Source organism: Thamnophis elegans, chromosome 2 (genome assembly GCF_009769535.1).
Source record: "Thamnophis elegans isolate rThaEle1 chromosome 2, rThaEle1.pri, whole genome shotgun sequence".
Taxonomy (NCBI): Eukaryota; Metazoa; Chordata; class Lepidosauria; order Squamata; family Colubridae; genus Thamnophis; species Thamnophis elegans.
This window is the reverse complement of record NC_045542.1, coordinates 98,674,927-98,693,271: the sequence shown is the minus strand read 5'-3', so window position 1 is coordinate 98,693,271 and position 18,345 is coordinate 98,674,927. Positions and strand designations below refer to the sequence as shown.

Genomic DNA, 18,345 nt, shown 5'->3' with positions numbered 1-18,345 from the left:
ATTACTGTATTTTTCGGACTATAAGACGCACCAGAGTAGAAGATGCACCATGATTCTGAAGAGGTAATTTTTAAAAAAAGGTTTTTGCACTCTGCAGACCTCCCAAACCCTCTGCACACCTCGTTCTTTGTGAGAAAGCATGCAGAGAGTTTGAGGGGACTGCAAAGTGCTCCTGAAGGTTGGGGGGGAGCAAAAAATGGCCTGTTTTACATGAAATCGGGCCCATTTTTTGCAAAAAAAAAAAAAAAGGGCATGCAGAGGCTTTGGGAGGCTTGTAGAGTGCTCCTGCGGGCTGGGAGGGGCAAAAACGAGCAAAAAAATGGCCCGTTCTTCACAAAAATAGGCCTGTTTTTTGCAAAAAAAAAAAGGGGGGGGCATGCAGAGTGCTCCTGGGGGTTGGGGGGAAGGCAAGACCAGCCAAATGAGCAAGACCAGCCCATTTTTCGCTTGTTTTTGCCCTCTCCAGCCCCCAGGAGCACTTTGCAGGCCACCCAAACCCTCTGATCGTCAATTTTTGTTAAGGGGGCGGGGTTTTGGGAGGTCAAAAATGCTGTATTCAGTGTATAAGACGCACCCAGATTTTCACCCTCTTTTTTGGGAGGGGGAGACGCGTCTTATACTCCGAAAAATACGGTATGTATCTATGTATTGCAGTTTCCTTTGTAACTTCTAGGGGAAGCTCGGTCAGATATCACCTCCAACCTTTTTTCACAGTTTCCCCAACAGAAGTGAGAGACACACAGAGAGAGAAACAGCTGCACACGCACCTTCTGAGGTCTGCCTAGGAGATTCTGGACTCTGGAAGAGGAAAAAAAAACGTTGTTAACAGAGAACTGGCCTAAGAAGTTGAATTCAGCTACACAATTTACAATCAAAGGTTTTTTGCAAGTCAGTCCCTTTGCTGCAAGAGAGCTACATAGCTGCAACCATCTGTAACCATGGAGAGTTAAAGCAAATTAGTATAGGCAATCCAGCTCCTTTCACAGAATAAGGCATCTGGAAAGGAAGCTTTGGGAGAGAACAGTCATGAGAATTTAGACAGTTCAATGAGTGCATTTGTGTGGGGGTTTTTTCCCAGACTGTCTGGAAATTCTTTCAGTGAAGAAATAATATTTCTCCTTTGCATTCCAACCTAGTCTCTTTAAAAAAATGATTTCATCAGTTCAGAACACTCTCGTGCAAATATCACCTTTGCATACTCTATGTACTTCCATACTGCCAAAGCAGTAGCAAAGACTCTATAGTCCTCGTTTAACGACTGCCTTGGATAGCAACCATTCAGTTACCACAGTGTTTAAAAAGTAACTTTGCAAGCAATCATCATTTATGACCTTCACAGGTCTATAAAGCAAAGTAACACTGTAAGCACATTAGTGGTTTCACTTAGCAACTGCTCTGCTTAACAACCAAGTGACTGGTCCCCCTTTGCTAAACAAGGACTGCCTGTACAAGTTAACCTGCTTTTGCAGACTGAAAATAACAGGGGACAAAAGACGAAAGTAAAATAAATCAGGTAGATGTGCTTCCCTGTGTTTTTGCTTTCTGACAGAATCCCGACAAACAGGATTTTTTAAAAAGTGGACTACACTGGACAGTGACAATTGACTAACACACAAGAAACCATTTTTTAACTTGAATAAAACATAAAAAAATATTATGGATAACTTTCTAATAACACATTCTCCCCTTTCAGATATCTCCCTAACTACTAACCACAACCTAAATACAGTATACATGCTTTACATTAAACAAGTAAGGCTATTGCTAATATCTAGATTCAATTCTTTCATCTATGTTTTTTCATTAATCTCATAACCTCCTTCCTAAAAACAATATTCCAAATGTCTTAATTTGCCCTGCTGTCTAATGTGCAGTCTATATGGAAGTTATTACTGCACACATTTGGTCAGACTTCCATTATGAATATATATTGTCGATTTTGCCATTCCTGCACATTCTCCAATTATGGCCTCCCAATCTGATACCGTCAGCAAAGGCCCCCTTTTCTAATGCTGTGCCAAATTTGTTCTTGCTGCTGTCAGCACATATCTTAGTAAATTGTAACATTTTTGTTTATTTTTTTTCCTGGGATTGTACCCAATAAAAATGTTTGTGGTTTCAGTTTAAATTTTATTTTTAGGGTTTTTAGAATGTTTTGATGTATTGCTTTCCAATACTTTTGAGTTTTTGGCATAACCACCATATGTGATAAAATGTTCCTTCTTTGTTGTGACATTTCCAACATGGATGTATCCAACTTGAAAATTATTGATGGAGCCATAAACCATCTGTAAAACATTTTATATCAATTGTCCCTTAAATTATAACATGGAGTAAATTTTATTGTTTTCCCTTTATAGTTATTGCCCTTTTTGTATTGCAATTAAGGATTGTTTGAGTTCATGTTATCTTTCTGGGGGGAAAATCCTGTTAGATGTTCTCTTATCAAGAACACATACGTACTGTGGCATAAAGATACAATGCATATTTTATTAATTCTATATTATCTAGATTTTTATGCAGGGGGAAATCACAGCAACAAGCAAATACTGCACCGATTGGTAAGAGAATCAATAAAGCTGTTGCAGAATTAAGATAGCAAACAAATTAATTTTAAGGCCAGGTTTATGTTTAATTCAGAAGATTGTTAAAAGAAATATATAAGTGAAAGCCGTTTTTCTCTTAAGATTATTGGATAAAAATGGGAAAAAATTGAGCTTTGTTGTTATATATGTTGATTGCAGCTAGAATTTTATATATGCAAAAAATAGAAACATATGTCAATTTCCGCAATGAAAGAATAGATGGAAAAAGTGATGGAACTGGCATAGATGGCAGAATTAACTGTCCTAATTAAGGGGGAAAATGTATCCAATTTTGTCTCTACATGGAGATCGCTTCTGGATTTTGTGCTCAAAATGGGAGAGGGGGTTGACTGGGTTTTGATGCTTACATTAGTTTGTTGTTATAGAATTGGTGTTTACTAATTACTTACTAATTATATAAAAGTAAAAAGCTGAGATTGTAACTTTACTTTGTATCTTAACTGAATATATAAAGATCATTCTTTCTCTCACATCTTTCCCCCCTTTTCTTTTCCCTCCCCCACTTTCCCTGTTGTCTCAATTTTCACTTGTATTTTATATTAACATAAACTTCTATCAAATTTATGTTATAAAACAGACAGCAGAAAAATTAAACCCTAAAAGTCACTCAACTAAAGACAGCTAAAATGCTTTCCTGAGACCAAAAAGCCTCTTGGGATAGCATTTCATAATTTTGGCATCACATTTAAGAAGTCTATCGGTGATAAGAGCAGAATTTCCATTCACTAAGTGAATGTTTGACTGTTAAGGATTTTAGAATTCACAGCAACAGAGTATCCTACTAACTACATTCTATACCATTGCAGCTTTCAAGCTATCCTTATACGGAAATCCAACAACAAACACTGTTCATCCAAAAATAATTTGGTCAACCCACATTAATTTTGGCTATAACGTTTTTTTATGCTATCTGTTTCACAGGTGTGGAACTGAAATAATAAACAATTAACAAGCAAGGCTGTTTTGGCAGGCATTTTCTCTGCCTCTTAACTTTCAGGAAATACCAACTAGCACCACCTTGCTTGTTAATTGTTTATTATTTTAAATCCACACCTGTTTTCACCTAGGAATCCCTTTTGTGTAGCCTGAAATCAGCTCGGATACTTTGGCTGAAATCCATGTGAAGTCACGCTAGTGCAAGTCAGCCAGTCTAAACCCTTTTCTGCAGGAGAAAATGCACATCTGGAATCAGAGACACAGTGGTTATCCAGGAAACTGTCTACACAGGTTCTACAATATGCTTAACAATTCTGGACACTGAGCTGCCACTTTGTTTGGGCTATTATTGTTATTAATATTAAATTTGTATATTGCTTTATCATTCAGATTCTCAGGGGCTTAAAAGGCAAAATGCAATATATGGACTAATTCAAGCAGCCAAATAGATTTATGTCCTGTTAATCCTAATGAACCTTTATTTCAGGAACAACTGGAGTCCTAGTTTAAAAATCCAGGTGCTCTGATCTAAAACTTTCTACACCGCTTATTACTTTGGTTTAAGTTTTTAAACAGGGAATGTGACGGTTGGGAAGCCCTATGGGGGGAAAATAGAACACGCAGTTTACATTTCCTATCAGTTTGGTGTGACTCAGGATCCTTTACCTTCAGGATGTAAAATTCAGGCAGGTGGCTGTTTGTTTTATTAAATACCAAAATGAAAGTTGGCAAGCAGCTGCTATCCAAAAGGATCGAGTCTGAATGAAATAAACCTCTGAGTGAAACCAAGTCATCATTATTCCAACATGTACATTATGTTCCTAAAAGAAAAGAAAAAAACCAGCACCAGCATAAGAGCTACTTACTTGCTTAAGCTGAGGGAAAGTTTGTCCCCACAGGCACGGATCTTGTTCTGGGCTTCAATGTGGGTCATAGTGCTGGTGCTCTCTCCATCAATGCTGAGCACCCAGTCCCCAACTCCAACCCCTGCCTGGGCTGCCTTGCCCCCGGGGGTGAGCTGCGAGGAAAGAAAAAGTTATTCCCAACAGGAAGACATCATTAATGGAACCTATGACAAAAATCCTTCCAATGTTAATAAACAAAGGAGAAATGGGAGCGGTCACAACTCTTGTTTTTCTCTATGCCCTTATACTTTTTTGCTGAATAACATGCATAGTAAACTTATTTATTCCCAAAGAAGTTTCTTAAAAGATAATAGTGCGTGGAAGCAGTGTGATACCAGGGGTGGGCTGCAGGGGTTCATGAGAACCTCTAGCTAAGATTCTGTGCAGTTCAGAGAACCCCCAAATCCCATTCCTGGCTGGCCCCTCTCCTCCCAGGAGTCCCCACCCAGTCTGTTTTGGATGCAGGTAAGCGCAGGGTGTGTATGGAGGATCAGGGAGGATGAAAAACGGGCCTACCGGAAGTTCAGGAAGGGCCTCCGGAGCCTGGAGAGACCGTTTTCGCCCTCCTAGAGGCTCAAGGAAAGCCTTCAGAGCCCGGGGAGGGCAAACCGCCACCCCCATGCCGTGGTGCAGGAGGCCAACTACGCCATGCCCACCATGGCCACACCCACCCAGCAACTGGGCAGAGAACCCCTTATACTGCACTGGGAAGACCACATGTGGAATACTATGTTCTGGTCACCACGATACAAAAAAGATGTTGAGGCTCTAGAAAGAGTACAGAGAAGAGCAACAAAGATGGGGACTGGTGGCTAAACCACATAATGAACGGTTGTGGAAACTGGGAATGTCTAGTCTAGAGGTCTCCAAACTACGGCCTGCAGGCTACAGCCGGTCCTTCAGAAGGCTCCTTCCAGCCCACCCGCCTCCTCCCATGTGCTCTACTCTGATCTTTTCCAAAAACCACAGGGAGAGAAAGCAGGTGGCAGAGTTCCAAGAAACACCCCCAAAATGGCTTCCAAAACTGACAGCAGGGCTGTATTCACCACTGTCTGGAAAGAAACGTGGGGTTCCCTGTATAACAGAAGAGGGTAGTATCACATTGAGCAAAATAAAACACATTTATTCAATTAAATTTCATTCACTCATTTATAAAATTGATTCCCCTTCACAACAACTGAATGTCTGCAAGATGTCCAATGTGGACCTCGGGCTGAAACCCTGGTCTAGTCTAATGAAGGGAAGGTGCAGGATGTCATGATAGCAGTCTTCTAGTATTTGAAGGTCTATCACAGATAAGAAAGGGGGTCAACCTATTTTCCAAAGGTATAAGTAGACGTGCAGGTATAGGATCACCTCCTTGAGCAGGGGGTTGGATTAGAAAACCTCCAAAGTTCCTTCCAACTTTGTTATTCTGTAAATTTAAATATTACAGTACTGCCAGTACCAGACTGAGCTATCTCTAGGAGAAATAAGTGTAAGTGGACTAAAAGTATCGTCTGTCATGTTTCCTTTATTATGGAGGAATGGTCTTGCCTAGCATTTTTTTCTTTCACTAAAAAAAAACCAATAAAAACATACACACAAACAACATAGTCCTCATAGCTAGTCTCATTCTGCTCAGGGCATTGAAATAAAAACAGTTTCAGACATGGAATCGGATAAATCCTTTGATGTCTTTGAGGCTCCAGGCAGCTCAGAAAGCAATCTCTCTCTTTTTTCATTAAAATCTTCCTACCACAATATCCTAAGCGTCAAAGGGTGCTAAGATTGCCTTCCTGCCTACAGCTTATTCAAGGGGGTGTTGGTCTATCCTGCCTAATCATAATAAATACAGAATAAGTTTCCTTTTCTTTCGGCACTCCATTCTTTGATATCGGAGTATGTTCCAGACTAAAACCTTTTTTGGCCAAATGTGCAAATATGCAGCTTCGTTTCCAAGAGACTTAGCAAAGGATAACAAACATCTTACCACTTTATTTTCCTCTATTCTTTCTTTGTCTCCCTTTGCCCCTTTCTTTGATTTTAGAAAGTATTTTTAACTGGATCTGAAGCTAAATTGTACAGTGGTGAGTCTGTGGCAAGCTTCTACTACCGGTATGTTACCCTGGCGTGCCTAATGGGACAGTGAAAAGCAAGTTGGCTTTGTCCACAAGGATAGGAGAGCTCTAACTATCATACTTACTAGCACTCCTAAGAAAAAAATATATTCTGGGCCTTAGGCCAGGATTAAAAGAGAAAGGGAGGTTCCAGCATTCCAGTAATGTTTGTAACTGGCCTACCTTAAAAGGGAGTTGTACTCATGGTTTCATCACATTAGTTTTTGTAGAATTTTTCAGGGAAGATTTACAAAAGGGTTATCAAGCCGACTTTTATAAAAACCAAAAAAATGCAAGTCAATATAAGCAGCATAGAGATGGATTAAAAATGAATCTGTACAAGATGAGAGCCGAAAGAGGCAAGCTGGGTTCGCCAGTCTGCTACCACTGTAACATCTGTACAGACGTAGAGATTTTCGGTAGGTGCTAAATGTTTAATTCCTGCATCGTAAGCTGAAACCTGCAGAAATGCCTTCAATGACTGGTGGCAACCCCAGCAGGTTCTCCATCATCCTTTGCAGCAGGCAGGTTATCTAGCAGAGCCATTGCAAAATTTAAAAAATAATAATTGAGCAACCAATGTACAGTGCTTGAGCCATAAAGCACATTCTTCGGAAGACCTCAAGGCCTGCGGGAGAGTTTAGACTTGCTGATGAATGCAGCGGATCAGACAGAACAACCTCAGCAGAGCTGTGCCAGCTGCTGATCCAAAGTGCACTCCTTAAGGCCTTTAAATTGGAGCATGCCAATTGTCAGCCAAGTGGCAGAGATGGTGCACCTGCTGTTATTTGTGACATTCAGCTATTAAAGCCAGGTAAGTCAGAAAGCCTTTGCCATGTAGTAACACGCACAAAATATTTAGCTTCATATTCCCTCTGCTTCTATTTGCATCATTCCCAAATTTAGCGCCTATGTGCTCACATACACAAATGGTCCTTTGAGGACATCCCAATTAAGACTACCTGAACGAGCTGACAAAGCTCCTCATCTTCTGAACACTGGAATATGGGAACCTAATTTCACAAAGGATACTGATTTTTTTTTTAAAAAAAAAGCCATTGGTTCATTAAAGATTAATTGAAAACAGAAGGAGGAAGAAATAAAAATATCTTTCATTTTCAGACTGGACTGTCCTTGGCTCCCTCCTCTTTGCTCTCTTTCTGCCTTGATTAGATGTATTTCCACATTACCTTCTTAGAAATGGAAACAACAATCACAACTATCTATACACCTAAGTCACACAATTTGAAATGTGGCCTTCACACGATGCTCAATTTTGCTTGCAGGATCGGCAGTCTAAACCTCTAACAGAAGAATAAAATCTCTTTCCACTTTCTCTGCAAGATTGGAATCATCTGTGGAAATCTGGAAGCCCAAATGAAAGACTTTCAAAATTAGAGCTGGGTTGATTGCTGGCTTGTTTGCTTGTTTATTTTTCCTTCCCGGTCAAAACGTCTTGAATTAAAAAAGCAGAAATAAAGCATGTGCACCTGCCTATTGTAATAAGTAAACATTTCGGGTGATTGCGGAATGTCCGTTTACAAAAGTTGTTTTAAAATTTGAAAATTTGCAGGAAAACCCCAGCAACCCTGTACCAACAATTGCAGTTTTCTAAAGCCAACAGTTATGATCATGTTGAGAGCACCTAAAGTATGCTATATCCACCCTAAATGATCACACAAGGAATTGGAATAGCTTTCCCTCTACTTTCTGAGTACTGCCACAGACTCTTGAATTAGGCAAAAGGCACACTTCTGACCACAGCTGATGTGGCAATTCCTGAAAGCACAATAACATTCTCCTACTCTTATTGCCACAGGTCTCTCCTCCAATACTGTGCACAGCAACTGATAAACCAGGTCATCTGATAGTTGCATCTGGCATGACTTGATCTAAATATTACATCTTGTGGGAATGAATCCCACCGTTCAGTGTTCTATCCAGATCTGCACAAACAGAGCTGCGTGTTCCAAGGAGGCGAAATCACAGGCATTAGGTCTTCAGCACAGTTTTCGTGCACTGCAGGCACATTGCAGGATGGGATGTGTGAGTTTGCTTTGGGAGTTGGGGAGGTTCATGTTCATATGAGTTTAAAAGGCAGAATAATGGATTAATTTGAGGGGACTGGATGAAATGAAATATTTGTTTATGGAACAGTTGGCAAATAAAAACTGGGGATACAAGAGGAATGAGGGGCGTGTGTGTGTGTGTACTATTCTACTTGCACCTTCCACCCAAGTGTTTGAAAAAATAACTGGCCTTTATTTTATCCATATTTTCTTCTGTTTAATAGGATATTTGTAACTGGCCTCACACTCCCATCCCATTTATGACTCTCTTAACATTCATAAAGTCTTAAAATTTGAGATAAGCCACACACCTTCAGAATGACCCTTTTTCATGACAAATTTGGATTTTATTTTTATTTTTTTGCAAAAAGGAATCACGCAAAGTTGCATCCCCAAGATAGTTTTAAAATAGAGCTATTGGTAGCCTACAGAGAAGGTCTAAAGATGATTGCAGTTGTGCAAGTGGCAAAATTCTGCGGTTTGGCCATCATTTAAATCCAGATTGCAAGTCTGTACTGGATGGTGGTATCTGTGAATCTAGGGAAGCAAGCTAGAACCAAAGTTCTTGCTGCACTAAGTATTTCAAGTATTATGATGCAATAGGTTTCTAAATGGGCCAACCTCCACAGTTTAAGCAGAAAAAAATGTAATGCCTTATTGAGAAAGAAAAGGGGGAGAGGAATGGGGAAGATAAGCAGCATTTAATGACTAATGACGAAGACTGTTGGTAGGAATGAGAACTAACTAACTGAGAACTAACCTTTGAGTAACCTCCATTCTCCCTGACAATAGGACAATTGTGGATTAGCTACTACACAGGAAATTTCAGAAAAGTATCAATCTAGGTTCAAATGTTTACAGCCTTAAAACATAAAAGACTTTGCAGATTAAGTAAATATTTTAATTTGCTTCACAGAGCAGAGGGACTGGTAGGAAAATGGGGTTTTTTTCCCACTTAGAAATGATCATAACCTGGTATTTCTAAAACTTCAAACCAAGAACGTAAAAGACTATAATTTATATAACTGGAAATCATCTGAGGAGAATCAAAGGCAACTATTGATAAGATATTCAGAAAACGGCGGAAGATACTACAATTTCTAGTTTTCTTTTTATAGTTTAGTTTGGATAACATTTCTCTGTATGCTCAAAAGCATTTTATTTTTCAGACAACACCAAGGAGGCTGGGAATATATTTTAATTTTCTGACATGTAATTAAACGTGTATTTGTTTGATTTATAAGGTCTTTAAAGGGTGACTCTACTCTGTAGGGCTAATAATAGGTCTTTTTAGGAGTTTTGTTTTCTATTGTTTTAAAACAAACATCTTCATTCAAAGTTCAAAGATGCTTAACAGATATCTTTGAAGGGGAAATTCACACTTGGGTTAATCTGGATAACCTGGTTGGTATGCAGATCTAACTGCCTCCTACTTTATGTTGGCTGACATTCTCTTTTTAAAAATTTCTAAGATAGCTTCAGTCTCTCTAGTTAGGTAACAGCCATCTTCTCAGAGAAGGTGATTTAGAATTGCATTTTTTTCCAAGCTTCTATTTTCTACGGAAGTTGAGGGATATCAGATTGTCCTCAACACTTAATTGTGTTTTCTAATCCTATCTTTATTATTTTATAAGTAACTCAAGGAGAAAGACATATGTAGAGATGGGAAGGCCTGGGGAAAAAAACAGGAAAATGAGGGGCGGGGGTTTTGTCCCCCCCCCCATTTTTCCAGGTTTTTTTTTCCAGGCCTTCCCATCTCTACACATATGTAATTCTTCCTCTTCCTATTATTCCCACAACCACCCTATGAAGAGAGAGAGAGTGATTGGTCCAAAGTCACCAAGCCACCTCCCATGCCTAAGGCTGGACTAGAACTCACAGTCTCCTGGTTCCTAGTCAGCGCCTTCACTATTACACCAAACAGGCTCTGTGATGTACACATTTCCCTCAAGGAAGCTGACCCAAATTACCGTGGGTATTGTATGGAATATATTGTAGGAACTCCTGAGTATTGCTATTGGTGAGCAACTCTCGGTCATGAAAACTGACTTTTTTTTATCTTTTAAGGCACCAGTTTTCCTTCCAAATGCTCTCCAGATTGTCAGACACCAATAAGTCCCAGGCAACATGGCCAACAACCATACTGGCTAGGAATTATGGAAATAAAGCTTAACATACTGTATATGGAGGGATATACAGTATGGAGGTGTGGTGCACGCTAACTTTTTCCAGTGCTGGAACTTATAGTTTCCTGCCAATACCTCACACTAATATACACACATCTTTAAAAATATAAAAGGCATGTCTTCTGTTAATGGAACTGAAATGGGGGAAAACTGAATAGTTCTGAAGGTTATTTTTGGATTGGTACGCACGATCATATATCATCTGGACGTATCCTGGAGAATACAATCACCATGTGGTTTGCCTATCTTCTTCAAACTGGAAAATCATAATCTCAGTAAAATTTAGATTTATAAAGGCCACTTGTCCATTGCTTAATCCTTGCACAGCCTAAAGGAGAAATTTCAGAGAGTTGAACTGGGGAAGGACCAGCATTCCTCATTCCTCTTTCCTATCTCCAGAACTGAATACTAAAATGATGTCAGAACATTAATTCTAATTTACATTGATAATCTAATCACCATTTTAATCAGTTCATCCAGAGCTGCGGAAGAGAAATTGCCCATATGCACCCCAATCATATGCTTTCTCATAAAACCATGTTGAATAAAACTAACATGGGGACAGTATCAGACTTCCAGTTAGAAATAACTCTTTTGTAATCACGTTTTCTTCCTCATGGGCCAATTCAGACATGCGGTGAGTTGATTAACTGCATAAGTACTTCTTTGTGTCCTCCTGTCTTACCCAAATTCCATTCTATACCCTACAAAGAAAGTTCTCACACATACACAACTAGTGTGCGTATCCATCTTTGTAAAAGTACAGAAGACAATTTGGGGGAACCCACTGAACTGTTCTTCCAGCCTGACTCATTCAGAAAAGGAGGGGTTGATGGACTCCAGCACCTTCAGACCATCACCAGACTTCAAGGGGAGAACAGGGCACTGGAGTGAATCAACACCTTTCTGGTAACACAATCCATGTGGTCACACTCATGCTTTCTCAGAGCTACCAAGCCACAAGAATTCCTAAAGCTTTTACATCTGCTCTGTGAAACGGAAGGGGACTGCAATCAGCCCACCTCTCCACAGGGCTCACCTCTCCCAGCAACTAATTTATCTCCCTCTGTCAGCAAACAGAGACATTAGCTCATCAGCAGCAATGCAATACCTACCCTGGGGGCAGGGAACCATTAACCCAAAGCCTTCTTGCTACAGGGGCCCCAAGCAGCAGCCAAAGCAGAGGAAAGCAGAACTGCTCTTGTGCCATTTTGCTAGGTCTGAGACATGACAGTCCCCAGTGCAATATATAACAGGGAGAAGCAGAAAGCCTAGCTGGAGAACATAGATACAGTCATCTGCAAAGACTGTAAGAAAACAGTTTCATATGGAAACTCCTTGTTTCCAATGTCTATAGCAAAGGTGAGGAACGATGGCCCCCTTTATGACTTGTAGACTTCAACTCCCAGAATTCCTGAGCCAGCTGGCTCAGGAATTCTAGGATTTGAAATCCACAAGTCATAAAAGGGTTGTCATTCCCTACCCCTGGTCTATAGCAAGGGGGCTTTGTCTGGAAATCACTTAGTTTCCCAAGATGGCCCTGGAATCAGTATGACCTTTTAAGTGTTGAGGCCCGCCTCCCTGACCCCAATAAAAATGGAAAGGAGTACATCAGCTTGCGCACAAAAGTTACTCATACTCTTCCTTCTTCCACAGCCTTCCACGAGTAAGCAAAAGGGTCCCCCAGAAGCCTTTAAAGCAGGACTGGGAGGATCATCTAGAAGCAGAATACATGAAGTGCATTTGGGGAGGGGGTTGCTTTATTCATATTAGTACTGAGAGTGTCCACTGCTGGATGGATTGAAAGGAATGCAAAGGTCCCCTCTCCTGGGGTTCAAAGGTATAATTACGACTTGCTTATCCACAAGCTAGTAACAGTTCCTGCATTCAGCTCAGGCTACAGCAATAGAGATTATAGGAAAAGAGATAATATGTGATAATATGCATATAAATGGAGTCCACCATGAGTTTCCTCACAGGATATTCCCCAATCTCCTTCACACAAATGCTGCTACAGCTTTTTCTGGAAGAAGCTTCATTTGCCTTGTATATCCCAGGAAGTTTTCAATGCCATCATCAATATTTCCATGGATACTTACTCTAAAGAGTCAAGCAACCATGTTTCTCAGCAACTCTCCTAGATAGAACTCCATAACTACTATGGCCACCTGGTATGAACACACAGATAAGGAGTCATATGTTTAGAAAATGTCACCATATCATATTAAATAAACACACGAACCATTGGGCTTCCCATCTCACATACATACATACATACATACATACATACATACATACATACATACATATATTAAAGTTTGGAGCGACAGAAAAATAGGACAAAATATGTATTTTAAAGATGCTAGTGAGCCCTGCAGTTTTGGAATGGAGATTTCCTAGTGCTTGGGAAAATTTGTGTACGTCCAGTTCGACATGAACATAAAAGGACTGAGCGCTTGTTAACAAATCTCTGTGGAAGCCCAGCAGTAAAGTCCTGCTTTCTTGACGCAGATTCAAACTGTCCTTGGGCTTGTAAATATCACACTTAACATCGTGACAACAAATCCCAAGAGACATGCAAGCAATACCGAGGATAGAATGCTGTAGTAGGGCTGGATAAGTGAGAATGGATAACAAGGTAGAAAGAGCTACAAAGGAATTTAGGCCCTGATATTTGCTAGTGCAGTCCTCCTTCAGAGCTAAACTTTTTCTTCAAGTAAACGTCATCCGTTCATATTTTCAAAAAAGGAAAACTACTGCAAGAAATACACACTGCTATAAGTTTCCATAATGTGAGAAGCAAGACCAGAAGAGGCTGTGCCAAACTTTTATGTTCAAAGGGTTACTCCAGCCTTTTCCAAAATAGTACTCTCCAGATACATATGTTTGAACAACAACTCCAGGAGTTTTGAGACAAATTCTAGAAATGTTGGAAAACCAACACAATCCACAGAATGCCGCATCAGGAAAGAATTCTCTATAAAGCCATGTATCGGCAAAGTTAGAAGAAACAATGTCAGGAGTATTAATATTCAGAAAACGTGGTGACGCAAAGAGTAAGGAAGGTGAACTTGATGGAGGCATGTAAGATCTATTGGTAGGGTGATGTGGGGAGACCTCTTTGTCTAGTGTACCTACTGGGGCAGACTCGGAGAGGAGAAAATAGGAGAAAACTGAAATTTATGGGCTTTTGAGGAATGGAGTAATCAAATCAGATCAACTTAACCCTTTTAGATGTGAGCAATATTGGATAAGAAGCATGATGGGACATTGCAGGGGTGGTATTACTACTGTTGGTATTACTACCATTTCGGTGCCCGAACATTTTTTTTTCAATGAAGACTGTTCTGCCCATGTGCAGAAGAGAAAATAAAGATAGCAGCGCCCATGATAGAACTGGTACGGTCATGTGTCCAGCCGAGTTAGTACCTATTCGGCTGAACAGGTCTGAATAGGTAAGAACCCACCTCTGGCGCAATGGTTAGAATGCAGTACTGCAGGCTATTTCTGCTGACTGCCAGCTGCCAGCAATTCGGCAGTTTGATTCTCACTGGCTCAAGGTTGACTCAACCTTCCATCCTTCCGAGGTGGGTAAAATGAGGACCCAGATTGTTGGGGGCAATAGGCTGACTCTGTAAACCACTTAGAGAGGGCTGTAAAGCACTGTGAAGTGGTATATAAGTCTAAGTGCTACTGCTATGAGACCCAAAACAGTTTCTATAATACTGAGAAGCTCAAGCCACAACATAGACCACCATTTTGGAACCTATCCTTTGGCAAAATGTGCCTAATATGAACATAAGACAGTCTTTTTCTAGGCCTTCTGAGGGAAGTCTTCAGTCATAAGATAGTTTAGACATTAAAACAACCAACTCATTCCTCAGGATGAAGAATGCAAATGGCTTCCTAGAAAGGAATAATACAATAATAATACATCCCCAATAGAGTACTGTATAGCATAATACACACAGAAAAAACCTTTAAAGGACAAGCAGTGCATACAGGCCCACCACCCCTGTGTTAAAGGGCAAAGGAAGAGTCGGGAATGCTCGGAGCAAGAACCAGGAATATCAAAGACCTGAAGCTGGGCAACCAGCGCTTATCAAAAATGCACTAACCTTCCATTTTCTGGCACAGTTGAATTCCCTCCCTCCCCCCAACTTCCTTCCTTCTTTACAGACCAAATAAGTCTACAAACTGCCCACTCTTGGCTGTATACTTAATCAGGCTGGGCAGGAAGTTCAAGGCTCCAGGGTCTGCCCTATGGACAGGCAGTCTATTCCCAGGCATACATCATCGCTGAGGCCCCACAATCTCCACTCCAGGGAAAGCAGGCAGGTCATGTTCTTTCTGTAAGCCAGAACTTCCCTGTTTCCTGCCTGGGTTGAGGTTTCGGTCCTGAAGCCAGCTGCACCTGGCTTTCGGCTTCCTTCCTTCACTCTCCACCCTCTGGCCTTTCCTTTCTGCACTTCATGCTTCTTCATTCCCTGACCTTCCCAAACAGGGGCAACCTTCCCATTGGAGGTCCCATGCCTGCTTGCCAACCTTGAAAGAAGAGTCGAGACACTGAAACTGGTCCTCCATTCAAATATCTACCTCTCCTGTTGATGTTGCGGAGCCTGCTGCTATCCTACTGTTACTAGCGTTTAAGCAGGGAAGGTTAATGTGGTACGTTGCTCTTTAAGAATTGCACATGTGTATTGAAACTCATCTTTACTGCTCTTATTTGGTGCTGCTTTCAGGGACTGGTATTTGCATTTTATAGATATAGGCATTCACAAGCATTCCAGGAATGTTACTACTGGGCCTTTTTCTAGTTTAACATGTAGTGTGTGTGTGTGTGTGTGTGTGTGCGCGCGTGTGTGTGTGTGTGTACTTGTTGACATGCATCTGGACAAGTAGACCAGCTTTCCTCAACTGAACAACATCCATCAAGTTCAATCTGGCCCCAAGTTATATATGCATTAATCAAAATGATATAGATGAACAGTTTGGGGAAGAAGAGCCAAGCCCTCAATGAAAACAAGTTTTAAATGACAGCAAGAATATCTGGCAGAAACCTGAAAGGCAGAGGGTGATTCTATTGGCCCTCAGCAAGGACTTCCATATTCTGCCTCTCACCCTGATCAACAAAACTGACCCTATCACAGTTACACTTGACTGGCATGACTTAAGCCAGGGGTCACCAACCTTTCAGACCTCAGGGACCACTAAATTCATAATTTTAAATCCTGTGGACCACTAATATAATATGCCTAATGCCCAGCTGGGTGGGTGTGGCTGGGGGGTCATGTGACTGGATGGGCGTGGCCAACTCGATGTCACTCACATCAAGGGGCCCCTCACCAATCTCTACTCACCCCTCCCCTCCCAGCCAACCCACTCAGGCTCCTTAGGGCCCCAACAGGAAGGAGTTGTTGGAGCTAAGCAGCCACCACAAGAAAGAGTTGGCAAAATATCTGGCTCAGTTCAAATTGGATCTGACCGAGGAGACGGCTCAGCAGAAACACCTCACTGAGGACTACGAGCATAGACTTTCCAAGCAGAGAGAGGACTGTGGAAGGGCAGATACCAGCGCCTGGAGGCTCAGCGGGCCGAGATGGTCAGCCAGTTCCAGGCCATGATGCAGTCCCACTGGAACGAGGCCCTTCAGCTCTTTGCCACCAGCGGCACTTCCCTCCTGCCTTTGCCCAAAGCCCCACATCAGGAGGCTGAAGCAGACCCCAAGTCAGAATTTCTCCCCACCCCAACCCCTACAAAAAAAACCTGAACAGGGAACTCTCTGCAGCAACACAAACGTTCATTGCATGTATCTGCCCCAGGGACGGTAGTTTGAGAACCTCTGATTTACTGCAATATAAAAAATGCAAATAATTTTTCTGCGAATCAGCAAAGTTTTCTCACGGACCACCAGTGGTCCATGGACCACCAGTTGGTGACCACTGACTTAGGCAGATCACAGCATCTGGCATGGATTTCTAACCTAGATTTCCAACCCTGGAATAAATTTTCTCTGCTTAATAGAGCCAAACTCTAAATTTGCAACCTTTCCCCGCTACAGTTCTGGTACAATCAAACTTCAACAAGTGTTTTAGGTATCTAACCAGACAGATTTTCAGAAATCTGTCAACGATCCCTTGCTCAGTAAACAGCAGTTCTGCCTCCAGTTCCCAAGCTACCAAGACAAATTGGGGAAATGTCCCATATAAGGCTATGTACAGCACCTGGGGGAGGCACCTCTTCCAGCTGGCCAATGAACCTCCTTGGAAAATGCCCACCTTGCTTCAACCTTATTTAACAGCGAGGAGTGTATTTTTATCCTGTTTTCCATTTGACCTCAGCAGTCCTCCCTGGTTTTCAGAACTCAGCTTTGGGACAGCTGAACAAGACGGGGATAAATCATTCCATCTGCTTTTTTCTGTCATCGATCATTCCCTCATTCTTCTGGAAGGGCAGGGGTCTGGCATTTATGCCCCATACAATATCATCCTGCCTGTTGGTTTAGGTAATTCTTCAAATAGCCTTACTCCAGCACATTTTCTCTACTAGGAGAGAGGCACCAGGCACAAGAAAAAGCAGACCATTTGGTATGATGAACAGAGTCAGGAACTTGAGGAATGGAATTCATCCAACTTCTTACTCCTTGGCAAGTTGCGCCAAGCTAGATATATCAGAACAAACATAAAAAAACCTTGGGCTTCTCCATGAGTTGCAAGACTACGCTGACACATTGCTGCAATAAGGAAACCAAAATATTTCATCTACTTGCCCAGTGTGTGACTCACACATCTTTCTACTTGCACACTTAAACTATGCGAAAGTTACAAGCTCACAATGACCTAAAGGAAGCAGGCAGCACAGAACAGTCATACATTCCATAAAACCCTCAAAGGTTCTAAGGCATAGGATTTAATGAGCCAATAGGTTCTGCTGTACTGCAACAAGTTAATGTTTATTTAGTATCTACCCTACAGTGCAGAAACCAGACAGATGATAAACTCCATACTCCTGGAAGATAGGTTCTTCCAGCTCTCAAGTCCAGTAGGATTTTCTAACCACATAGACAAAATGAGCTTCCATGTTTCCCCGAAAATAAGGCAGGGTCTTATTTTCTTTTGACACCCCCCCCCAAAAAAATAAGCACTTGTCCTTATTTTCAGGGAGGTCTTATCATTTTTGAGATGCAGGAGGCGGCGAGCGTGATCAACTACTGCTGCGTTGCAATATTTTCCGGGAGGGCTTATTTTAGTGCATGCGCTCAAAAGCCCGATTGGGCTTATTATCCAGAGAGGTCTTATTTTTGGGGAAAACAGGGTAGATGTCTTGATTATTCAGTGTTCTACTATCTCGAATAAAAGAGCATCTCTGAATGTTCTGCAGAAGAGACCAGCCAAACTGTAGACAAATCTGTCCAACAAATAACTTCTTCCTTAAAAAGTAAGAAGCCTCAAAACTTCTTGGTAAGCTAGAACAGTGTTTTTCAACCTTTTTTGTGCAAAGGCACACTTTTTTCATGAAAAAAATCACGAGGCACACCACCATTA

General features: G+C 41.3%; 1 protein-coding gene across 5 annotated transcripts in view; it reads right to left on the bottom strand.

Annotated features, from left to right (window-relative positions):
* Positions 1-18,345, bottom strand: part of PDLIM7 (PDZ and LIM domain 7) — a 59,417-nt gene that overhangs the window by 22,375 nt on the left and 18,697 nt on the right. For all 5 annotated transcript variants that reach the window (XM_032208641.1, XM_032208642.1, XM_032208643.1 and 2 more), the window contains exons 3-4: positions 4,409-4,560; positions 768-798 (exon numbers count right to left, since the gene is read on the bottom strand). In XM_032208641.1, the coding sequence (XP_032064532.1) occupies positions 768-798; positions 4,409-4,560 (183 nt within the window). The remainder of the gene's footprint in view (positions 1-767; positions 799-4,408; positions 4,561-18,345) is intronic.